This window comes from Bos grunniens, chromosome 7, assembly GCF_055505025.1.
Source record: "Bos grunniens cultivar Pamir isolate PY7600 chromosome 7, Bosgru_T2T1.0, whole genome shotgun sequence".
Classification (NCBI taxonomy): Eukaryota; Metazoa; Chordata; class Mammalia; order Artiodactyla; family Bovidae; genus Bos; species Bos grunniens.
In genome coordinates, this window is record NC_141171.1 from 653,554 (window position 1) to 678,068 (window position 24,515).

General features: G+C 57.8%; 1 protein-coding gene across 4 annotated transcripts in view; it reads left to right on the plus strand.

Moving 5' to 3' along the window:
• The window catches only part of FLT4 (fms related receptor tyrosine kinase 4), a 41,383-nt gene that overhangs the window by 6,230 nt on the left and 10,638 nt on the right, over nucleotides 1-24,515 (plus strand). For 3 of the 4 annotated variants that reach the window (XM_086413575.1, XM_086413577.1, XM_086413578.1), the window contains exons 2-24: nucleotides 7,740-7,836; nucleotides 8,524-8,768; nucleotides 8,968-9,080; nucleotides 9,205-9,367; nucleotides 9,560-9,699; nucleotides 9,979-10,147; nucleotides 10,443-10,560; nucleotides 13,209-13,363; nucleotides 13,452-13,614; nucleotides 15,094-15,223; nucleotides 16,368-16,476; nucleotides 17,467-17,829; nucleotides 18,111-18,257; nucleotides 18,356-18,487; nucleotides 18,663-18,769; nucleotides 19,047-19,182; nucleotides 19,656-19,760; nucleotides 20,310-20,423; nucleotides 20,591-20,679; nucleotides 20,800-20,950; nucleotides 21,529-21,623; nucleotides 21,996-22,118; nucleotides 23,351-23,462. In XM_086413575.1, coding sequence (XP_086269701.1) covers nucleotides 7,740-7,836; nucleotides 8,524-8,768; nucleotides 8,968-9,080; nucleotides 9,205-9,367; nucleotides 9,560-9,699; nucleotides 9,979-10,147; nucleotides 10,443-10,560; nucleotides 13,209-13,363; nucleotides 13,452-13,614; nucleotides 15,094-15,223; nucleotides 16,368-16,476; nucleotides 17,467-17,829; nucleotides 18,111-18,257; nucleotides 18,356-18,487; nucleotides 18,663-18,769; nucleotides 19,047-19,182; nucleotides 19,656-19,760; nucleotides 20,310-20,423; nucleotides 20,591-20,679; nucleotides 20,800-20,950; nucleotides 21,529-21,623; nucleotides 21,996-22,118; nucleotides 23,351-23,462 — 3,276 coding nt within the window. The remainder of the gene's footprint in view (nucleotides 1-7,739; nucleotides 7,837-8,523; nucleotides 8,769-8,967; nucleotides 9,081-9,204; nucleotides 9,368-9,559; nucleotides 9,700-9,978; nucleotides 10,148-10,442; nucleotides 10,561-13,208; nucleotides 13,364-13,451; nucleotides 13,615-15,093; nucleotides 15,224-16,367; nucleotides 16,477-17,466; nucleotides 17,830-18,110; nucleotides 18,258-18,355; nucleotides 18,488-18,662; nucleotides 18,770-19,046; nucleotides 19,183-19,655; nucleotides 19,761-20,309; nucleotides 20,424-20,590; nucleotides 20,680-20,799; nucleotides 20,951-21,528; nucleotides 21,624-21,995; nucleotides 22,119-23,350; nucleotides 23,463-24,515) is intronic. The other variant, XM_086413576.1, reaches the window with a different exon arrangement.

Sequence of the window (24,515 nt, forward strand, 5' to 3'; positions counted from 1 at the left end):
TCCCATGGACCGAGGAACCTGGCAGGCTACAGTCCATGGGGTCGCAGAGAGCCGGACATGACTGAATGACTAACATTTTCACTTTCTTCTTTCAGGGGGGCAATAGAGGGGTGTGGTATGCTCAAGTGTGTAGGCTGTGCTGGCATACAGAAAGTGTTTGCGCTTGTTGTCTGTTGTCGTAACAGGATGTATTGGAGTAAGCAGAATTTGAGGGTCAAAGTGAATGAGCATAATTTTCATTTCTGTGAGTGCCTGTTTGCCCACAGCCTTGCCAATACTGGGAATCCTCTATCCTTTTAATGCTTGCTTATCTGGGCTCGGGGACACTTCTGTGCTACCCTGTGGCTCCTTGTTCTCCTCAGTGGTGGGGATGGTCTAGGTCTTAGGGCTGGGGGCACTTGGCAGGAAACAGCTGGGAAGCAGAGCCCCCTAGGGCTGGAGCTCAGGAGGGCTGCCAGAGAGGGTGGGGGAGCTCAGAGGTGGGCTTGAAGTCTTGGGGCTCTAGACTAGAGGGTTCTAGACAGCCCCTCTAGGAGGAGGAAGCGCACCTTAAGCAGGGCTCCAGTTAAATGAGCCTGCCAAGAGCCTAAGGCTAGGCCTGTGACCCATGGCCCCACTCTGGGGCCTTATTGCCCCATGCTGTGCGCCCCCTCCCTGACAGCTCTGCCTGCCTGACAGCCCAAGGTCACCAGCACTCTGCCACATGGCCCTCTGCCCTCTGCGCCCTCCTCCTGGACCAGCGATTTCTTATTCATTCTACAAAGTCCTTTTCAACTCATGTGAACACTCCCTTCCACTGGTAAGACTTTCTCTGACTGCCCCGCAACCTTGGCACTGTGGCCAGGGCACCAAGTCACAGTAGCTGCTCCAGCTGTGAAAGGCAAAGCTTTTCCAAGGCTGGGAGAGGCTCTCAGTGTGCCTCTCAGTGTGCCTCAGCCCACAATAGCACATTCTTACCACGGTACTTCGTGTGATCGTACGTTATTTGTGGTCTGTGGTTCTCAATGATCCTGGGGACAATTCTCATTTCATAAGTGTGGATGGGGGAAGTGACTTGCCCAAGGTCATACAGTCAGAGTGACACTGGAGGGGACACGGCTGGGCTCTCAGGGCTGAGCACTCTCTCTGAACAGCCCCTCCCGGCGTAGCCTTCTCAGCCCTGCAGGGCGGGAGGTGGGAGGACCGATGCCCTCACCCTTGTTCTCTGGAGGCACAGAGACTGCCATCTACGTGGGGCTGGAGGGGAACGCCAAGGCAGAACACACCGTGAGCCTTCCCCCAAGGTCAATGCACAAGCCCGGCCCCAAGAGTGATGGGAGAGCAGGCTCTCCAACTTGGCTGAGCCCTGGGACTGCTGCACAGAGCCCCCACCTGGCCTCACCTGGCCCTGGTGCTTCCCCGTCAGCTTGCCCCCAGTCTTCAGGGCATAGCTGCTCAGGAGACCATGGATCCAACTAGCAGAACTGCTGTACAGCCCCTCTTACCCACTGGGTGATCATGACAGGGCCTGAAATAGGAAATTGCCAAATGCAAAAACCACTACTGCAACACACTGCCAGAGGTGGAATGGCACCCCCGAGCTGGAGCACCGTCCTGACATCATGGGCCTGGGCTGGTAGGGCTGGACCTCAGGACAGAGACGTGGCCCAGTGACACCCTGGCCCTCAGGAGCCACTCAGTGGTACAGCCCTTCCCTGTGTGGTGCATGAGTGCCTGGGGTGCTCTGCGGGGGACGTTGGGTGTGGCTGATACCCTGACTGTGTGGCAGAAGCATTGGGAGGTGACCAGGAAGGGGGCCAGTGGGGCAGGGCAGAGCTCTGGAGGCTGGGCCAAGGGCCTTTACAGATCCAGAGGGCCACAAGGAGCCAGGGAAGGTGTCCTTTGGGCTGAGGGACAAATTGGAGGCCAGGGAGGAGACTGCTAGGGAGCAGAGAGGTCAGGAGACTGGCACTAGCAGTGGCAATGGGCAGGAGGAGATGGAGAAGTGTGAGGGCCAAGTCCCGGGCAGGGTTGGCCTGGACTTGGGCAGACTTGGGCTCCTGCACAGCTGCTGGTTACCACTGACGTGGAGGCTGGAGCCCCAGTGTCCTCCCTGTTGACTGGACTCCCAATCCATCCCTCTTTCCCAGTAAGTGTAAGGATCAAATGAGGCGCTAAGTGCTGGGATGTGGTCAGTATCTAGCCCACCGGCCTTCCCACCCTCCTGTCTACCCTCACCCAAGATCCCGGGGTGCTGCTCCCATACCCAGCACCTGCGGCTGACCCCACGGCCCCCCGCCCAAGGCTGCTGACAGCACAGGGAAGAGGAGGGATGCACTCTGGCCCCCTGACCTCAGCCTGGCGCCTACCCTGACTGCTCTGCTCAGGCCAGGGGGCCAGGGCTGCTGGCCAGGGGAAGGAAGAAGCCAGTTCCTGGGCCAGGAACAGGAAGGCAGGGGGAGTGCAGCAGAGGCCAGGATGACAGTGCTTCCTGCTTCGGGAAGGGAAGGACAGCGGGGACAGACAACAGCCAGGCAGGAAGGATGCGCCTTCTTTGGGGTTGCACGTGGGGGCTGGGCAGTATAGAGCCTCAGGCATGGCAGCACAGGCCTGAATCTTCCCCAGCTGCTGAGCAGTCTGGGCTATTCATGGTCACCAGGGGACCTGGCCTTTAAAACTGGAACCTTTTACAAAGGCACAACAAGGTTCGACAGAGTTTTAACCCAAAGGTTGATTGCAGACGTCTGTTTAGCCAACCAGCCATTCGTTCAGTCAGCCATTCATTCATCCTTCTCTCCACCCATCCATTCATCTTTCTACCCATCCCTCCATCTGACTGCCCATCTGTCCTTCCATCTAGCCACCCTTTCTTTTTTCCACATTTCTATCCTTCCGTTCATCCATCCACTCATTTGTGCTTTTGTCCATCTGTCCATTTGTTTATTCATTCAACAAGGGTTTATGGAGCCTTGACTCTGTGTCAAGTACAGTGCCCGGCATGGAGTGGGCTGGAAAAGGGACTGTTTGGGTCTTTACACCATTGAAACTTACTGTCTAGGAGAGGAAATGGAAAAACATAACTTAAGTACATAACAAAATTACATATTATGACAAGAAGAATGAAATAACCAACCAGGAGGTTAAGGTGGAGCTTAAAGGAGGACTTAGGCTTTGGGGGTGGGAGTGCAGAGACCATGTCTAAGCTGAGGCCTGAAAGTGAGAAGGGCCTGGCTGTGCAAGGCGTGTGAGCAGAGGCTCATCAGGAGGAGAGGTGTGTGTAAAAGCCTGGGGTAGGAAGGAGCGTGGCATGATATGGAACAGCCTAGGGCCACGGGGGCTGGAAGACAAGAGCAGGAGGTGAGAGTGGTCACTCCTCCTGGTCAGGAGGGTATGGAAAGGGGATGACGGCCAGGCCACAGTCAGAAGTTTGGATGTTCCTTGAAGTATAGTGGAATGTCACTAATGACATTTAAGCATGATTTTGTCCCTTAAAGCTGCAGTTGAGAGAAGGGGCTCTGGGCTGGAGGTAGAGATTTTGTAAGTACTGGGTCGGCCAAAAATGTTGTTCAGATTTTTCCATATGATCGTATGGAATAACCTGAATGGACTTTTTGGCCAACCTAATACATGACCACTTAGGAACAGTATTTGGTGCTGGGCAGAAGGGATGGAAGACAAGGGGAGGGTGAGCTCACAGAAGCTAGCAGAAGAGGGGACAGCTCTGCTCCCTGCCCTGGAGAGCCTCCTGCAGCGGCACAGAGGCCACAGGATACCTTGCCAGTGGCTCCATGAAGTAGAGGGAGGCTGCACTCTGTGGGAAGATGAGGAAATGTGAAAGGAAGGAGGCAGTGAACAGAATTTTTGCTATGAATGGGGGTAGAAAAGGGGAAGGGAATACAGGATCAAGGAAGTGGAGAGTTTTTGTTTATTTGTTTGTTTACAAGATGGGAGATGATTGCATAGAGGAAAGTTGGTAGCCAGAAAAGAAAGAAATGATCTGCAGAGGTCAGATCTGGGGGGGTTGGGATCCCTGACATGTTGGAGGGCTTGGCCTTGGGAGCAGGGATGTCAGAGATGTGGGTGTGGGAAGGGTGTAAGATTAGAGTGTGGGGAGATGAGGGGTCTCCATCTGATGCCTCTACTTCATTAGTGCTGAGAGGGGAGGAGGAGGGACTGCCCTGAACTTCAGCCCGAGGCCACTCAGGCTCTGCCACCAGGAGAGTGGGGAGGCAGCACGGGTCCTGGGCTTTGCGCTGCATGCTGAGCCTCTCAGGGGCATGGGCACTGCAGGGCTGGGGAAGCAGGCAGGGGCAAGGGAGCGTTCAGGATGATGGGCTGTGGGCCATGCAGTGCCAGGAGAGGGGCGGGGCCAGGAGGAGGTGGCAGTGCAGAGGGGCTCCTGGCCTGGATATTTTGATGAGGTTGAAGGACTTAGCACTGGTGAGATTTAGTAGGAGACAGAGGAGGCAAAGCAAGAAGTACAGGAGAACAGGGACTTGATGGTGACAGCTTCTGGTGCGGACCAAGACCAGGGTATGCCCAGGAAGTGAGGGGTTGAAGGCGGGGGACAATGGGGATGAGGACCGCAAAGGCGGGGTGCTGGTGACTCAGTCCTGTGGCTGCCGAAGTTCTGAGAAATGGCCTGGATTGAGGTCGGGGAGCCTGAAGAGCCAGGAGCAGAGAATGAGGGGAAATGACCAGGACAGGGCTGATGACAGCTTTAGTGGGGAGTGGGTGGTGCTGCTGGAAAAGGGGAAGTGACCACAAGGAGTTCTCCAACATGTGCAATGGGGAGCAGTAACCACCCCAGGGGCAGCGGTGTCCTCAGAAATGCAGATTTCAGTTAAGGCAGGAAGGATGGAGGAGGCCAGTGATGTGTACAGCACAGACGACTGCTCACACAGGGTGCAGTGGAAGAGGCGGGGGAGAAAAGGAGCACCGGGGAAATTCCGGGCATGTGGCAATAAAGGAAAGCTCTCAGATGGGTGAAAGGGTCAGCAAGCATAGTGGACGAACCTCCCATTTAGCACAGTGATTCAGATGCTTCCTTTGGTGATATGGTAGCCTCTAGGAAGGAAGCTCCTATAGGCTCCATACCCCATCCAGCCACTCAACCCACCATCCTTCCACATACTCACCCATTCATTCATCTGATCATCCTTCATCCATCCTACCATTCTTGAATTTGTTGTTGTTCACTCACCAAATCATGTCCAACTCTGCAGCCCCATGGACTGTAGCACATCAGTCCTCCCTGTCGCTCAACAATCTCCCAGTTTGCCTACGTATTCTTGAATACATATCCTCAATTTTAGGTGTGTACCTCTTGTGTACTAAGGTTAGGAAGATGAATAAAATGCAGTCTCTGTTCAGATGTGACCAGAAAACCATGATTTAGTCTAGTAAGTGTTCTAGCAGCATGAGCCTAGGGGCCAGCACCACCTGAGTATCTCCTGAGTGACTGCCCGTTATAGAAGGACTCGTGAATTAGAACCTAAAGAGGAAGATCCACAGGAGGGAAGGAAGTACAAATGTCCAGGGTGAAAAAATGAACACAGAGACTTCAAGATGAAGTCTGGCACTCTGGGATGATAGTGAGAAGTCTGTGCCTGTCAGATGTCTCGATAAAGCCGGAAAGAAGAGGAGTGGGCAGAGGGAGAGGCCTGGGGTCTCCCCGCTTTATCTTGGGAGCAAAGGAGAGCTGGCAAAGGAAGCTGGGCTGACGACTGCCGTAGCTCTAGTGCCAAGGGCATGCCCTGGAGAAGCACCTCAGGGAAGGAGGCCCTAGCTTGGCCTTCCCGGGGGCCCCAGAGTAACACTACAGCCCTCACAATGGGGCACAAATGACCCAGGGCAAATAGGTCCTGGCTGCTGCCTGTCTCCTCTGGTGCCCAAATGCCAGCCTCAGGCCTGACCCCTGAGTGGTCCACTTGGGAGCTGGTTCTTTCATCCCTTCACACAAACCCAAGTTCATCATCCCTGCCCCTCCTCCGCTTCTGTAGCTCAGAAGCCAGTTTGTAGAGTGGCTTTATTCACATTCTACTGCCTGGAAAATCCTATTTCTCTTTCAAAACCCACCTTAGAGGTGTCCTCCTGGCATTCACTCCCAGCCCCTCACCACCAGAAGGAATCATCTGCACTGTGGGGCCTCTCCACCTGAGCAGCCCCAGGGCTAGGTGAGGAAGTATGATGGGGAGCCAGAACCCACCCTGGGAAGGAATGGGCCTGCTACTTTCCCACCTGGGGATCCCAGGGTGGGCCTCTGTCCTGAGTGCCAGGAGTGGGTGCACTGGATTCAAGCTAAGGAGAGACTGCATAGTGGTCCCAGCAGCTGGCCACGCAGTCCAGCTGGAGGGCCTCAGGTTCCCTGGCTGGAGTAGATGCTAGTTGGATTAGATGCTCAATGAGGACCTTCTGCCTCTGACCAGTGGTGGTGTGGTACATAGAGAAGTCTGGCCAGCAGAAGGCCAGACCCTGGGAGCTATCTTGTCCATGTGATGCTGAAATGAGATCTTGGTGTGCAGAGTGTACCATCCTGTGCTGCTTTCTAGGGCAGCTTGGGGTCAGGGTGAGGTAGAATCCACTATAGTGGGGATTCCTCCAAGGTCTGCCTCCCACAGTTTGCTGCCAAGGCAAGACTCTAAGCCTCAGGAGGCTGAACTGGGGAGGGCAGAGGAACTGGACCTGTGGGACTGGGGCCTAGGGCAGGGCAGTGGGCTGTGCCCCCCAGGAGGACAGGGACTCGGGGGAGGGACAGAACACAGCCCCGGGCCTCCAGCCACACAGTCCTCACTTCCTGTTGTCTCAGGATGGTCCTGGCAGGATGCATCTGCCAGAGTTCTAGGCCCAGACCTCCCCTGGGGCCTGCTCCCACACTCCTCCAGGATCATACGCACACACACACACACACACACACAGACATGTCAGTAACACACATGCACAAAATCACACACACACAGCACTCATCATCAGTCCTATAAACACAGATCTATGCCCACAGACGCCCATGCACACAAAGACAACACACACGTGCACACATGCACACACATGTGTACACACGCACGCAACACTCTCCTGCTGGGAGGAAGATGGAGACTAAGAAGCCATGTGGGCAGCAGGGCCGAGGTCCTGGAGGGCTACAGGAAGTGTTTAACCAGGCGAGGCAGTTCTCTGTTTGGGGATTAGACCTGTTGGAATCATGGAGGGGCTGAGGCAGGGGGAGCAGGGAGTGGGGAGCAAGGGCAGCCTGAAGGTCCCTTGGGGGCAAAGGGAAACTGATGGAACCAAGCACATGTGAGATGGACTCCATGGGATGTAGAAGAGGGTAAGGCCACAGGAAGAATCCCAGGGAGAAACCAAGGCCTCAGTCTGGGGCATGTCTGGGGAGCTGCGCTGTGCAGGACCCCCTCACAGGCGGTGGCTAGGGGGGGTCTTAATGCCAAGGAAATGTACTGCAGGCTTCGCCTAATGTGGGAGAAAGCCTGTGGTCTCCCCTGTTGACTTCATGTCGGCAGCTCCACTCCTGGGGGACCAGAGGCCTGAGTTCAGCCCAGGCCTCAATCAGGGCTCACTTGGGGCTGCAGCCAGTGGGCAGGCTAAGCCTGAGGCGGAGGTTCCCAGATGTCTTGGGCCATATCAGTCCTGCTCTGGGCCGAAAGGCTAGGCAGCACCTGCCCTGCAGAGGGGCCCACCAGCACCAGATGGATATCGTCTTGTGAACTTATGACCCAATCCCACGCTAACCCTATCTCCCAACCCAGGCCTGGCCAGTGGCTACTCCATGACCCCACCAACCCTGAACATCACGGAAGAGACATATGTCATCGATTCCAGTGACAGCCTGTCCATCTCCTGCAGGTATTCCGCCTTCACCCAGGGGGGCTTGGGCCTGGGTCTCTCCTACCTAGCAGACCATGGAGACTATAGAAGGCAGAGCTGATGGTGGCAGAGGACTCAGAAGGCAGCACCCCAGCCCCAAGGCAGAGAGGCCTCAAGGCTTAGGGGTGCTCCCAGGTGGCTTCAGTGTAGGTTCCTAGAGGCACAGACCATCCCCTGCCCTGTAGACGCAGGCATCCTGCAGCCTACCCCATTTCACCCATACCCACCTCACAATCTCCTACGGACCACAGATCTATCACCCTGCATCCATTCTTGAGTCAACCCGTAGTGACCCAGGCCACCCCATGCCCACCCCCAGGTCACCCTACACGGATGCTGCCTGCACCATAGGTTGCCTGCACCCACACTCAGCCACCCTTCACTGGCCCCAGACCCACCCGCACAGACTGCCAAGCTGTGATCTTCCCTTCAGCCCCAGCTGTAATCTGAGGCTCAGGCTTTTCTGAAGGACAGCCTGCCAAATGCAGGCCCAGGAGCCAGGTAGAGGCCCCAGGAGGCTCAAGGGTACCCTCCCCAAGTGCTGGTCTACCCTGACCTCTGAATGGGATCAGCTATGAGCAAGGCTGGGCCTCTGAGAGGCTCCACAGGGACTGTCCCCCAGGGCTGTGGCCTGGGCCTCTCTTGATGTCCTGTCTCCTTCGCCAGGGGGCAGCACCCCCTGGAGTGGGCCTGGCCGGGGGCTCAGGATGCACCAGTCCCAGAGGAGAAGGATGGTGAGGACACGGGGACCGTGCGAGACTGTGAAGGCACAGACACCCGGCCCTACTGCAAGGTTCTGCAGCTGCAGGAGGCCCACGCCAACAACACAGGCAGCTACCGCTGCTACTACAAGTACATCAAGGCTCGCATTGAGGGCACAACTGCGGCCAGCACCTATGTGTTTGTGAGAGGTGAGAGAGCCCAGCACCCACCCCCAAGGGTACTCAGGAGCCATGGGCAGGGTCCTGGGTCCTCAAGAGGTGGCTGGCATCTGTGGCTGCAACCCCAGCCTTGGGACCCTGGGGGAGGGGGCGCTGCCCTGCAGCTCCACACCTGGGCAGAGACTCCCTGAGCCCCGCCCCGCCCCCCCACCCTGTCCCCTCTCTTCAGACTGGGAGCAGCCATTCATCAACAAGCCAGACACACTCCTGGTCAACAGGAAGGACTCCACGTGGGTGCCCTGCCTGGTGTCCATCCCCGGCCTGAACGTCACGTTGCGCTCGGTACAGCCTCACCCCAATCTCTACCCTCAATCCGGCCCTCCAGTTCTGTCCCTGGGAAAATGGCCAATCGTCTGGCCAAGGGGCAGGGGGTAGCTGGGCCCTGACAGCCACTGCGTCCCTACAGCAAAGCTCAGCACTGCAGCCTGATGGACAGGAGGTGGTGTGGGATGACCGCCGGGGCATGCGGGTGCCCACCCCTCTGCTGCGCGATGCCCTGTACCTGCAATGTGAGACCACCTGGGGCGGCCAGGCCTTCCTGTCCAACCCCTTCGTTGTGCACATCACAGGTAGGGGGCTGCCTGGGGCTGTAGGACCCTCCCCAGCGACTACTCCCCATGTCCTGGACAGGAACCCTCTAACTCCCAGCAGTGGGGCTGTAGGTACCATGGTTTGGCTGGTCTCAGGGGATGCCCTGTGCCCTGTACTCTACATGCACTGTCCTACAAAGGGCATGGGGGTCCCTGTGCATGTGTCACCAGGCAATGAGCTCTATGACATCCAGCTGTTCCCCAAGAGATCGCTGGAGCTGCTGGTTGGGGAAAAACTAGTCCTGAACTGTACCGTGTGGGCCGAGTTCAACTCAGGTGTCACCTTTGACTGGAACTATCCAGGGAAGCAGGTGAGCTCAGCATCCCTGGCAGGGGCTGTACCTGAATCATCCCCAGGAATCCCTGTCGCGGCCCACACTCACCCTGGTCTGGCCCACACGTACTTCCCTCTGTCCCAGGAGCCCCTGTCTGATAGGGAAGTTTTCCTATGCCAAGGAAAACTCAGAGTCTGAGTCCAAGGCTTCTGGAGCTGCTGCTGGTTGGGCTGGGGCGGGGGGGGTGTGCCTATGGGGGTCAGTTCTGTCAGAGCCCACTTGCTCTGACCCTGTTCCTCCCCTGGTCCTGGGCAGGCAGAGCGGGGTAAGTGGGTACCAGAGCGGCGCTCCCAGCAGACTCACACAGAGCTCTCCAGCATCCTCACCATCCACAACGTCAGCCAGCGTGACTTGGGCCCGTACGTGTGCCAGGCCAACAATGGTATCCAGCAGTTCCAGGAGAGCACTGAGGTCATTGTGCATGGTACGGCCTGTCAGGCCATTGTGCCCAGCATGGCCTGGGCTAGGTTGGGTGTCAGTTGTCAAGCCTGGAGCACAAGGGTTCTTGTGCAGTGTGGGCCCAGGGTCATAGGTCATGGTGCACCCGAATAATGTGGAGTCCAGCCAGAGGGAAGGGAGGGTCATGAGTGGATGGACTGCCCAGTTCCCACGCCCCAGAGAGCAGGGCATCTGGCCACTGGGGGTGGCTGCAAATCCCTGGGTGGTGGTGGGTCAGCCACACCAGCCCTGGCTTTACCCTGATGTCTCCTGTCTGACAGAGAAGCCCTTCATCAGCGTCGAGTGGCTCAAGGGTCCGGTTCTAGAGGCCACGGCAGGAGATGAGCTGGTGAAGCTGCCCGTGAAGCTGGCGGCTTATCCCCCACCAGAGTTCCAATGGTACCTCCCTTGTTCCTGCCCCTCCCTACCCACCAAGTCCAGTGCAAGAAAGAGCCACAGAGAGGGAAGGGCAAAATTCCCCCCATCAGGGCCTACTTCCTGAGACCTAGATGGGGACCTGTGCCTGGAGTGGGGGACCCCCTATGAAGATTCCAAGGAATATACACATCATGTGGTATTTTGGCTAGAGGGAAGATTGGCCTGAATTGCTGCTAAACTGTGAAAGAGTGTGAATACTGGCCTCCTGTTATGTGTGGGTGTGGTGGGCATAGCACAGGGCTTTATCTAACTCTTTCCTGCACCCACTCAGCCTGAGGGCCCCCACTGGAGGGGATCATACAGGAATGGCTTCAGGTCTCCTAGGCTCCTCTCCAAACAGGTTGCCACTCCCAGGATACTTCTAACCAGAATTTTAGAGATATGATAAGAGTTTCACAAGGATTTCTGGGCTGGGCCCGAGACCTGTGTGCCAGTGAACTAGAGCTTCCGGGAGGCCTACAAGTTCAAGATCCCTGCTCTGGGTGTGACCTGAGAATAAGGTACTCCTTGCAGGGTATGCCAAGAGTCAGAAAGAGGTCCCTCAGTGGTGGCTTTACTTTCACCAGATGCTCCCCGAGAACTCGGGAAGGCACAGCACCCCACCATGCACCCTTCAGCCTCCTGAGCAGTCTATATGGCCTGATCCTGGGAGATCACACTCTAGTCTGACTCTCATCATACACAGGAGGGAAATAGGCCAGGAAAGGGTAAAGGCATTCCTGCCCAAGCCCTGAGCCTCCCGGGACTCATCTGCTCTTTCACAATTGGCCAGGGGAGCCTCGCCTTTCTAGCCTGGAGCACCTCCTACCAGACAGGATGACCTTTTCTGAAAGGCTAGAGCTTGGCAAGAAGAAGCCCAGACATTCTCAGCCAGCATCCCACTTCTCTGGCCATAGTCCGGAAGCAGGCTTCTCCTGGGAGGGCCCTGGAAGCCCTGGGCCTGGGACTTCTGTGACTCTCCCTGTGAGGCACAGGCTTTGGGGTCCGTCAGGGCCACCTGGTGCAGGACCGGGACACTTGAGATAGTATCCTGAAGGGCACTGGTGCAGTCTGGACTAAGGCCCTGTCCCCTGCTTTCCAAGGCCAGTAGTACTGACCCTGTCTGGGAGAGTGGCCAGCTCTGTTGCATCAAAGATCTGGTCCAGGCCTGATCCTCAGGCAGCTGACTTCCTCTTGCCATTCCCACCACATCTGGCCCTTTCTTTTTTTTCTCTCACTTGGTCAATATCTGCCTCCAAGAAGTGCTCCGCTGGGCCCACTGTCCACTGGGACACCTGCCCCGGGGCATTAGTGGTGAGCATAGCCCCACCAGGGTCCAGTCTTCTGGGTAATCATGTGGTGATTACTAGCAAGTGAACAGACAGAAATCTAGTGGACAGGCTGGTCCTCGCCCCCGAAGCAGCCTTTGTGTGTCCAGCACCATGCTGACCCCAAGGCTATATCTTGGGAGACCTGACCACACCTACAAGAAGGAGCATTTGGTTTCCCTGGTTTTTAGGTGAAGACTCGGGGGCTTGGGGCAGTGAAGGAGTGTGCCTAGGATCACAAACGCAGCAGGTAGCAACTAGGATTCTGCACCAGAGCCCAGCAGGCCTCCCAGCCTGGCCTTACTCTGCCTTGCCCTGCTGTATTACTTCTGGCAAGTCAAACCTCTTCTGAATGGGCTGTGGTGCAGCAGTTGAGAGCCAGGCCCCTATATGCCCCTCGCTGTTACTTTCCATCCCGAGGGCTGTGCTTTCCTCGTGTCTCTCTGGCTTAGTAAACCAGAAGACGATGCCTTCCTGAGGGCTACTTCCAGGCAGAGGCCAGAGCTTGCGTTCATTCCCAACTCAGGACTGGAGAGGAGTCTCCTTTGGGGTATGAGTCATCCATTTATACCCATGTACACTGAGAGCCTATGTGTGCTGGGTGCCGCTCTTCACATAGGGCATACGGCAGTGGCCGTACGTACAGCTCAGTGTGGGAACCGACAAGCAACACGCGCCTGTGTGAACACTAGCGTCCAGACATGGAGGGCCAGCTAGCGTGCAGGGCCGAGGGCCAGCTCCTGGTCCACACAGCTGCTCTGATGGCTGGATGATGGTGGATATAGGAGAGAGGGAGCCCTGCAGGTGTCTAGCATCCAAGCAAAGCAGGAAAGTGAGTACAAAGGCCCTGGGAAAGGGGGCAGGGCAACAAGAAGCCCACGCATCTGGAGAGCTCCAGGAAGGGCAGAGTCAGGGTCAGGGCTCCCAGACCCACACGTGGTCAGGGTCTGAGCTGCGCCCTTGGGGACCACTCCTCCACTCCTTCACAGCACAGCCCCGTGAAGCCTATGGCAGAGACAAGGGCCCCTGGGGACTCTCGTTGGTCCTGAGCCTGGGGGTGTTGTGAGCCCTTGCAGCTCAAGCCCAAGGACCATCTGCGCAGCTGTCTGTTCCCCAGTCCAGAGTCGGCTGCCACAGCCCTCACCCCTGCTGCTCATCCCAGAAGCAGGTCTGGGGCGGGGAGGCCTCTCCCACTTCCTGACTGTGTTCTAGTGGTCAGGGCTGGGGCGCTTCAGAGAAGAAGGGACAGGACAGGGCTGGGGCGGAGGTCACACAGACCCCTGAACTCCTTCCCTGGGCCAGGTACAAGGACAGAAAGGCAGTGTCCGGGCGCCACAGTCCCCATGTTCTGGTGCTCAAGGAGGTGACGGAGGCCAGTGCGGGCATCTACACCCTGGCCCTGTGGAACACCGCGGCTGGCCTGAGACGTAACATCAGCCTAGAGCTGGTGGTGAATGGTAGGTGTGGGTGGGGCAGGAGAGGGGGAGGGGACAGGGGGGTGTCTGGGGGTGCGCTGACTGACTGGCTGTCTGCCTGTGTCTCCAGTACCCCCCCACATCCACGAAAAGGAGGCCTCCTCTCCCAGCATCTACTCCCGCCATAGCCGCCAGGCCCTCACCTGCACGGCCTACGGGGTGCCCCCTCCTCTCGGCATCCAGTGGCACTGGCGGCCGTGGACGCCCTGCAGGACCTTCAGCCAGCGCAGCCTGTGAGTGTAGCTCTACCCCGCCTCCCCTACTTCCCAGCCCCATCCCCAACTTCAACCATAACCCCCTCTCACTACCAGCACCCCTCCCCATAGCTCCGCTTTAAACCCAAACCCTATCACAATTCATGCATTGTAAGTCAATCCCTGACCTCACCTTGCCTGAGCAAGGCTCAGACCCTCCCTTGTACTGTCAGGCCAGGCTGGACACAGGAATGGTGCGGCCCCCACCATCCTCTCCCTTGAAAGCGATGCTCCCCAGACACGCAACTGCACCTCTGGAGGGGACCAAAGGACATGCCTCTGGGCACTAGGGAGGACACCCCTCAGCAAGCAGGCAGGCCTGGGCTGGGTTTGCGAGACGTGTACTGAGTGAACTCCAAGGCACACTAAGTTCATCCGTGTAGTGCTCACCATTACCCCTTAGAGAGAAACAGTGAGGTTGGAGAAGGGACACGACTTTCCTAATGTCATGGCAGTAAGCAGCAGAGCTTGCCCAACTGCTGGGCCACACTGCCCTACCTGGGTGCCAGTGGGACAGTCAGTCCAGGAGAACGGAAAACTTGAACCAGCAAGGGCCAGGAATGGAGGGCTCCAAGATGGTTAGTGGTCTGGAAAGCACTAGAGAGATAGTGAATGGTGCTGAGCAAGGGAGGGACTAGTCACATTTGCCATTTAGCAAGAGATCCTAAGGGACAGGGGACAGGGTCACAGGCTGGGGAAGGACAGTAGCTGAGAAACCAAGGGAGACGAGGCAGCCACACTGGCAGAGAGACTGTGGCCCTTGGCATGGTCAGTTAGGGAGGTTCAGTAGGGGTGGGCAGCCCACAGCACTCGAGGCTCATAAGAGATTCTTCTGGACCATGAGGCTGCAGATCACTGGCACCTCCAAATGTGCTTCCATCTGATGATCTACTGTTAGGCCCTGTATGACTACGGAGCCCTAGGGCGAGTTCTGCTTCCCTAGGGCAGACAAGAGCCTCCCTTGGCGCCATGCCTTCCGCCTTAGACCCTCATCCCAGCAGAAGCCCAAAGGTGCTGGGATGCACAGCCGTCCCAGGGAGGGGCTGCAGCTGTAGAAGAGGGACGGAAGGAGAGGGCTTCCTGTAGCAGGAGTTAACAGGAGTGACTTTGCTGCCCCAGGAGATCTAGGTGGATTTTGCAGGAAGGGACACATGAGGGTAGGCGCAGGGGGCACAGCAGACCAGAGGACTAGCACAGAGTCACAGGCATGTGATGCTCTGCAGGCACAGATCCTGGTCTACTGGGTAAGGCTGGGCCTGGCAGCCCATGCAGGATGGGTTGCTGAGCCCTGAACAGTGTGCCAGCAACAAAGCCCCTGCCCTCCTCGCTTACTTTGGGGGACCAACCTTCCCCACCATGAGATGAGATGACCCTGAGTATGAGAAAAGCTTGACCCTACCCTTAGTGTAGTCCCCTCTGCCTGGATCCCTAACTGCCCTTGTCCCTCCTTGTCTCCAGCAGCCGGCGGCGGCAGCAGCGAGACCGAATGCCACAGTGCCAGGACTGGAGGGAGGTGACCACACAGGATGCTGTGAACCCCATTGAGAGCCTGGACACCTGGACGGAGTTTGTGGAGGGCAAAAATAAGGTATGGACCAGCCAGGACACTGAGTGTCTGGGGGAGAAGAAGAGAGAGATGAGGTCCTTTCTTCAGAAGAAGAAAGGTGGGATCAGAAGGAGAGGTGGGGTCCTCTCCTAGCCTTCTCGGTCTCCACTGGACTTGCAGAGTTCTTGCAATAGCATCTGAGAGTCAGTAACCTTTCTGCAATGTCTCTGGACATCAGCTTCCCTGCCTGCAATAGACTGCAAGGGCCTGACCTGCTGCTGCTTCCCAGAGAGGGAAGCTGAGATTCACGGCTGTGGGCCCAAACTAGCAAAGGCTGGGAGAGTTGGGGCTGGGGACAAGCTTTATCCTCCCCAAAGACGTCTGGCCCAGGCTGGGGGCAATCCCTAGAAGAGGCCAAGCAGGGGAAGGACTGAACAAAGGCACCCACTTCCTACAGTCACTTCCTGTTTTCCTACACACCTCCAGAGCCTCTTCCTGTTCCAGGCTGGCCAGGAAGTGCCCGGCTTGAGGTTGGGGGGTGGGCTCTTGGGCTGGTAGGCAGAGCCTATGGCCCTCTCTCTTCCTCTGCCTCCAAGCTGCCCACTCCCCCAGGCCAGAGTCCTTCTGGAGCCCTGGACCCTGTCTCCTCCCCTTGCCACAACCTAGAGCACTGAGAGGCGCTGCAGGCAGCCCCGAAGTGTTTGTGGGCACATCACAGGGGGCAGCCCCGAGGTGTCTGTGGGCACACAGCGACTCCTGGGACCACAGGCTGATGCTCGATGTGACCAGAGCGCATCGGAACTCTGGCTTGGACCAACCCAGTGCCACCAGGGCCCTGTCGCCTCCCCAGCATGGCAGCAGCCTGAGCCCATCTGCAGCCAGAGGTCTCTCTGGTCCTGCCTAACACTGCCTTCTGACCCCAGCCACAGCTGAGGCCAGCTGTCCATCGTGCTGTCCCTTGAGTTTTCAGGGGAGCCACCGCTTGCTGCTGCCCGAGGACCTCATCACCTTCTCCTTGCCTCACCAGTCCTGGTACTGTCTCTGAGCGTTGGTCATCTCCAGCCCAGAGCCTCAGTTTCCCCCATTATTCTGGTGGGCACAGCAACTTCCATGCAGAAAGAGGAGGTTAGGGTAGGGGAACTTAGGCAGGGAATGGATCCTTACACCTGACATGTATCCTGTCCAGACGGTGAGCAAGCTGGTGATCCAGGAGGCCAATGTGTCCGCCATGTACAAGTGCGTGGTCTTCAACAAAGTGGGCCAGGATGAGCGTCTCATCTACTTCTACGTGGCCAGTGAGTGACTTGGGCAGGCCTGGATGGAGGTCAGGAGCCAGGTGGGCGCAGGAGGAGGCCAGGCATGGGAGGAGAAAACACACCTGCGTTGAGGCCCCAGTGAGTGTCTTGTGAGGCACCAGGAGAAACCCCAGCCCCACCCCGGGCCTCTGGGCCTTGGCAGGAGGACAGATTTGGAGGCTATAGACATATGAACTGGGATGAGGCAGCGCCATCTGCCCCTAGACCAGGAGGTGCCTCCCGAGGGGTGCCATCTTGTTCCCCACAGCTCCACCTACCTCCGCTTCCCTCCCACCCTCTTCCTGAGCCATGGATCCTGCACAGCAGCTGGTTCATATGTGCATTTGGCCCTGGGAAGAAGGTCCATGGTTGCCTCAGATTTTTCAAACCTGTTAATGACCTCAGGAACACTAAGAAGACCATGGAAGGACAGTCACTGGGCCCAGAGGTTTAAATGCGGGCACCTGGAAGAGAGGTGGAGCCAAAGAAAACACTCTACAGGAGAGAGGAGCCCATAGGAGCTCGACAGTGGACAGCTAGAGGGACGAAAGGAAATCGGGAGCCACTGCCAAAGGCTAATGGAACCAGACTGTGTCAGGAAGAGGACAGGGGTGGGAGTGTGCTCAGCAGTGAGGGAGAATGGGCCCTTGCGCCCTTGCTCAGCTGCTGGCAAGAAACTCATTGGTGGCCTGGGCTCCTGGGAGAGGTAGGGGCAGTACCCAGCTGGGGCTTGTTCAGGAAAAACTAGAGGGAGGCACGGCAGGAGGAGCCCCTGGTGGAATTGACTTGAGAGAGTCAGTCTCTTGTCAGGGAGAGGGAGAGGAGGTCTCCAGAGTGGTGTCCCTGGCCGAGGTAGGGTGACATACACCCTTATTTGAGAGCTGAGTGAGTTCAAAGATCAATGAGAAAGAGAGAGAGACAGTCCCTGAGCAGGTGGGTAGGTTCGCCAGCACCTCACAATGTCACAGTGAGTGGTTCCTCCTTCCCCAGCCATCCCCGATGGCTTCAGCATAGAGTCAGAGCCATCAGAAGAGCCCCTAGAGGGCCAGACCGTGCGCCTGAGCTGCCGGGCTGACAACTACACATATGAGCATTTGCAATGGTACCGCCTCAACCTGTCCACGCTGCATGACGCGCAGGGGAACCCACTGCTGCTTGACTGCAAGAACGTGCACCTGTTTGCCACGCCACTGGCCGCCAGCCTGGAGGAGGTGGCGTCCGGGGAGCCCCACGCCACGCTCACCCTCACCATCCCCAGTGTGGCACCAGAAGACGAAGGCGACTACGTGTGCGAGGTGCAGGACCGGCGCACCCACGACAAGCACTGCCATAAGAAGTACCTGTCCGTGCAGGGTGAGGCAAGCCGGGCCAGAGGGGCCAGTCAGGGCAGCGCTCCCCAAGGAGCCTTTACCCCCCGCCCCGCACGCGCCTGGGCAGTCCATTCACAAGCCCGAGCCTGCAAGAGCATCCATCCCCGTCTCCTTCCCCTCCGGGGAGGTGCACAGCCCTGCCCACCCCGAGCTCAAATCCTGACCCTTCAGCTTGGAGAGCTCCTAGCACTGGAGGGCCCTTTCCTGGAGTGCCCTCCTGCTTTCTGCAGCTCCATTCAGCTCTCTCTCGACCCCCGCCCCCAGCCCTAGAAGCCCCACGGCTCACACAGAACCTAAGCGACCTCCTGGTGAACGTGAGCGATTCCTTGGAGATGCGGTGCCCAGTGGCTGGGACGCACGTACCCAGCATCGTGTGGTACAAAGATGAGAGGCTGCTGGAAGAAGAGTCCGGTAGGGGGATGGATATAGGTGGAGGGCGGGGTCCGGAAGCTCTCGAGGCCAAAGCCCCAGACCTACTTGAACTCAAACGTCCACCGCCCTCGCTGCAGGAATCGACCTGGCGGACTCGAACCAGAGGCTGAGCATCCAGCGCGTGCGCGAGGAGGATGCGGGCCACTATCTGTGCAGTGTGTGCAACGCCAAGGGCTGTGTCAACTCCTCTGCCAGCGTGGCTGTGGAAGGTCCCGCCTCCCCCTCGCGCCCCCCAGCCCACCTTCTGCCCGCACTCGATGCCGTCTCCTCACGGCCACCTCACTGCCAGTTGTGCCCACCAGAAGGGCTGCCGCCGGAAGGGTACACCCTCTCCCCCATCACAATATGTGCACAGTAGCCACCCCCCTCTTTCTGCCCACTCAGGCTCTGAGGATAAAGGCAGCATGGAGATCGTGATCCTTGTTGGCACCGGAGTCATCGCTGTCTTTTTCTGGGTCCTCCTTCTCCTCATCTTCTGTAACATGAGGAGGGTAAGTACTCCTCATCCCTAGCTGCTCATGGGCTCTCTCCACCCTGCCCAGCCCTTAAGTTAAGGAATATGGTTCACCCTGGCTCACCTGGAAGCCTTGTATCCTGGGAGGCCCCCCAGACCCCTCCATGCTTCACTCTTAGAGGACAAGAGGTTGTCCATCTGTCCCCTCCTATATCAGAAGTCCCTAAGGAGAGGCCATCTGTCCTGAGCACAGTTTTACCAAAGCCAGGATGGTATGGCCAAGTCAGTGAGCTGTCCCCATCCCCACCTCCCAGCCAACCCATGCAGACATCAAGACTGGCTACTTGTCCATCATCATGGACCCCGGGGAGGTGCCTTTGGAGGAGCAGTGTGAATACCTGTCCTACGATGCTAGTCAATGGGAGTTCCCCCGGGAACGGCTGCACCTCGGTGAGACCCGCTCCCAGCCTGCTTCACCCACCCAGTCCTGCTGGGCAGACACTGCTTCAGCTGCTCTGGGGTCAGGCAGGCTGGAGCCCTGCAATCCCTCTATTCTCAGAACTCATGCCAGAAAGTCCCACCTGGCCCCCACCTGGCCTGACCTGTCCATCTAGGCACGCATCCCCAGAACTATTATAGGGGCTCTCAATTCCCAGGCCCCCCGAGGTCACTTCCTGCTGCTCTGAGCAGGGTGGGCCTGTCACACCTGCTGGGAGAGGATGCAGGCCTTCCTGTCAGTCTCTCTCCTCCCTCTCTCCCCACCCTGCTCCCCATGCACTTCCTGTTTGGCAGGGGGGCTCCTGACTTTCCTCCCCCTCCTGGGCCTTCCTTCCTGGCCCTCCACAGGGGTTGTCCCTTCTGCCCAGTCCTCTCCACCCACACCCCCATACAGCTCACCTGGAACCGGCTCCCTGCACCCACAGGCAGAGTCCTCGGCCACGGGGCCTTTGGGAAGGTGGTGGAAGCCTCAGCCTTTGGCATCAACAAGGGCAGCAGCTGTGACACTGTGGCTGTGAAAATGCTGAAAGGTGTGGGGTCATGGGTAGAAGGGGTGGCTGAGCTGGTGAGGATCAGCAACTCTGGGTGGGCTGGTGGGTCTGTGGTGCCGGAGGGGAAACAGGTTCAGAACAGATTCTTACCAGAGGTTATATAGGGAATCCATAGCCTGGAGCTCACCTCTGAGTAATACTTATCAGTCCCACCTAAACCTTTTGCCTCAGAGAGGGAGGTGGTATTTGCTGCACCCCCACCAGTAAGAGTGCTGGCCAGGCCTCAGCTCAGCTGAAAGTGAAAGTAGTCGCTCAGTTGTGTCCAACTCTTTGCTACTTCATGAACTGTACCCCACCAGGCTCCTCTGTCCATGGAATTCTCCAGGCAAGAATACTGGAATGGGTTGCCATTTCCTCCTCCAGGGGGTCTTCCAGACCCGGGGATCAAACCTGGGACTCCTGTGTCTCCTGCATTGTAGGGGGATTCTTTACCATCTGAGCTAGTGGCCAGCACAAAGGGATATTCAGGGCCTGGGTCAGGGGCCAGGTGGAGCCGGGAACCAAGCAAAGCCCCCATGTTGCTTCCAGAGGGCGCCACAGCCAGCGAGCATCGCGCCCTGATGTCGGAGCTCAAAATCCTAATCCACATTGGTAACCACCTCAACGTGGTCAACCTCCTGGGGGCTTGCACCAAGCCCAATGGTAAAGAACTCGGGCGCCCTGCGGGGAGGGCGAAGCCCCAAGGTGCCCTTATCTTTGTGGGTGTGAAGGGCCAGCTGGGCCGGGAGTAGGCGGGACACAGGAGGGCTTGGGGGCGGGGCCGTGGCTGTGGTGCTTGCCCTCCAGCGCACCCTCCCGCCCTGCCCCAGGCCCTCTCATGGTGATCGTGGAGTTTTGCAAGTATGGCAATCTCTCCAACTTCTTGCGCACCAAGCGAGAGGCCTTCAATCCCTGCGCGGTAGGTGGGCGCCCCACCGAGGGCCAGGCCTCTGCTGGTGAGCCGGGTGGGGAGGGCAGAAAGTGCCTTTCCAGTAGATGGCGAGCCTCCTCCCGCTCCGACCTGCTTTGTGCATCGCAGGAGAAGTCTGCTGAACAGAGAAGGCGCTTCTGCTCCATGGTGGAGGACGCCAAGGCTGACCAGAGGAGGCCAGGGAACTGCGACATGGCCCTCCTCACAAGGCTCTTAACGGGCAAGGGCGGGGCAGGGCGGGCCGCTCCAGTCCAAGAAGGTAAGAGTCTGGCTTCCCCTTGCCCGAAACGGCTGGCATGCTCCTGGACCCTGGGATAAGCCAACCTGGGGCCCTCCTGGAGGGACTTAACATGGGAGCGTATGAAATGCACTCTGCCTTAGGCCACCTCAGGAAGCAAAGCCCCCATGTTCCCGCCAGAGGGCGCCATAGCCAGCGAGCCGTGCGCCCTAATGTCGGAGCTCAAAATCCTAATCCACACGGGTAACCACCTGAACGTGGTCAACCTCCTGGGGGTGTGAGACTTCTGATGTTTGATTTGGTCGTCTTCTAGATAAACAAGAGTTTACCCTGCAAACATGGTGGGGAGCGGTCCAGGCAGAAGTAGCAGAGGCAGAGGTTTAGTGTGGCAACAGTACTCACTGCTCTAGGAGTAGTTAGTGGATACCACGGAGAGAAGGGAAGCTGAGGGGCAGGACAGTGGGCCAGCAGGCTTGTTAAGCCTGGCCAGGAGGGACACAGCCAGGTTCAGTGAACACGTAAGTGCTCCCTTTGGGGCTGGGTGGAAAGTGGGAGCCACAGCTGAGGACCCTCCTAGCCAGCCTCACTTCTTTGTGCAGCCAAGGACCTGTGGCTGAGCCCGCTGACCATGGAAGACCTTGTCTGCTACAGCTTCCAGGTGGCCCGAGGGATGGAGTTCCTGGCCTCTCGAAAGGTGACTGCCCCAGCAGTCTCTTCAGAGGGGAGAAAGGCCAAAACTCACCAGCTTACCCCACAGTGAAGCCGTAGTCAAGGCACATCTCTCCCACTTTGCAGAGCTGTAGACTGAGTCCAAAGGGTAGAACCGAACTCCCAAGATATTCCGCTAGTCAGAGGCAGAGCTAGGTATAGAGCCAGTCTGTCCTACTGCACAGCCTTCTTCGCTGTCTGCACAGTGCCACCAGCTCTCTCCATGGCAAGTTATGGGGCACACAGAAATCTATCCTCGTGAGAGCAGGACTCATGCAGGGCATCCTGGAGCTCTAGGTGGGGGTGTGGCCACAGGGGCCTGCTCTGATCGCCTCACTGCTCCTCTTCACCCCCCTAGTGTATCCACAGGGACCTGGCCGCTCGAAACATCTTGCTGTCAGAAAGTGACGTGGTGAAGATCTGTGACTTTGGCCTGGCCCGGGACATCTACAAGGACCCTGACTATGTGCGCAAGGGCAGTGTGAGTACAGGCCACAGAGCGGGGCTGGGGGCTGTGGGCCACGGAGCAGGGTGGGGGACTCACTGCCATCGACCTGGAAGGTCTGCACCCACAGGGATCCTGGAGACCCTGCTGAGGCACCTGGAGCAGGTGAGTGGAGACAGGAGCTGGCAAACAAGGGCCCCAGTGCTCCGAATGGAGCTTGTGTCTGGCCTTTTTGGTCCACTAGGTGGGCACTGACTCCACACACCTGCTCAGTAGGGGCCGGCCATACAGAGGTAGAGCCTACGTGGCGTCTGTCCTCGAGGTGGACACACCTAGTGTAGCACAGTCAGAGAAAAATACCTGGGTGCTAGCGGCAGCTTGTGTCTCCTTGGTGGTGCTCAGAGGTAGCCAAGCAGGCATCTGAGCATCTACATTTGTTTAGGGTTTTGCCCCAGGGGATGAAGGAAGAGGCTTAGAGGGAGGTTGACAGGCAAATTGGGTCCAGGCTATGGAGAAGGGAATGGCAACCCACTCCCATATTCTTGCTTGGGAAATTCCATGGACAGAGGAGCCTGGTGGGCTACAGTCCATGGGGTTGCAAGAGTCGGACACGACTTGGCGACTAAACAACAATGAGAGGCCCACCGTGCAGGCTTCTGTCCTTTATTCTAACTCTCAGGTGTGTGGGGACTGTGGAGATAACAGTCAGCTGTCCAGAAACTCCCTCTACAAGCTATAACAAGAGAGGGGTGGGGGGTGCTAGGGTGGAGGCAGAGGCAAGTCAGGAAGGCCCATGGTCCTCAAGGCTCCCAGGTCGAAGCCATAGGAGGGAAGTCACATTAGGAGCCACCAGAGGAGGGGTCAGGAGTGATGCCAGGTTTCCAGTGTGGGGACCAAGTGAATGGATAGAGGTGGAGCTGGTGAGGGTGTGCACGGATACAGCATCCCTCAATATACTGGGCCAGAGGGTCTGGAGCTGGAGACAAGCTACAAGTTTTCTCTGGGAGAGCACAGGGGAAGAGAGGGACCGGATGTCTGCCCAGAAGAGTAGCAGGGAAGAAGCCTTCAAAGAAGTCACCAGGCACCTCTGGAATGGAGTTGGGGGAGGCGGCAGGGACAGAGCCAATTGCAGGAGCCATCTGAATACACGCAGGGTGGTCCTGACCAAAGAGCCTTTCTTGGGGAGAAGAGGGGCAGGGGAGGGATGCCTCTGGGTTTGGCCTCTCTCCATTCTTCCCTTCCCCTTGGGACACACGTCCATCCCACAGGCCCGGCTGCCCCTGAAGTGGATGGCCCCTGAGAGCATCTTCGACAAGGTGTACACCACGCAGAGCGACGTGTGGTCCTTTGGGGTCCTGCTCTGGGAGATTTTCTCCCTGGGTGAGTACAGGCAGGGGGCAGGGCAGGGCAAGCTCAGCAGAGATGCACACCTGGGCCGAGCAGTCCCGCTCATTCTGAGACAGTTGTTTGGAGGGCCCCCTGAGTCCCCCTTCATGTCCAGCCTGTCCCCACAGCAGAACCCCATGTTCACCCAGCAGCTCCTGGGCTCATTACCTGTCACAGAGGGAAAGGCCGTAGGAGTTCCCCAGACCCCTCCCTCCCTGGCCAAGCCCCTTCCTCACAAGCCATTGGGGACACTGCTCCTGGCTTCGTGGGTCTGGGGAGCATCTGGAAGGAGACCAGCTGCTCCCTTGATGACCACAGCTGCTAACGCCTCACATAGTAAACCGGACCTCGCTGGATCCAAGATGAGGGGCCCCAACCAGGGTGGGAGTGAGGCAGGAAACAAGTAGAAAAGTGAAAAGGCTGAATGGCAACCATGACCGGCACTGTTAGTAAAGATAAAAGAGCACGGGGAGCACAGGAAGGACGGTGCTGGGTGTGAGCCAGAGGAGCCAGGACGGGCAGGCTAACGACGGTGGGTGGGCTGGAGGCAAGAGGGCCTGCAAAACAGCAGTCCAGGGTGCAGGGTTGGTCAGGGCCGTGGTCCTCGTGTTGGGAGCTGAGCAGTGTAAGCAGTCAGCATTGGGAGATGCCGCAAAAGCTTGTACTGGTGGTCCAGGGAGCCCCTGCAGGCCCTCTGGGGTGAGGGCCTGGGATTTAAGTCTACTGGGAGCCGTGCAGGGTTTGAGGGAGGGACTCTTGTCTTAAAAGGGCCTTTCCACTACTGTATGGCTTGCAGGAGCTAGGTCCTTTTTGCTGGTAGAGCCCACAGGACTTAAGGAAGAACTGGAGAAGGCTTCTCTGAAGAGGGCTTACTGTGACAGGGCCACTCAACTGGCTCAGCAAACCTCTACTGACCCTGACGGTCCCAGGGTGGGAAGTATTTCCGCCAGTGTGCCTGTGAAAGCTCTGATGCTCATGGCAGTTCTCACAAGCGGGTGCCACCATCCTCTTAAACAAACAAAGAACTCGTCCGAGGGGAGGGGGGCA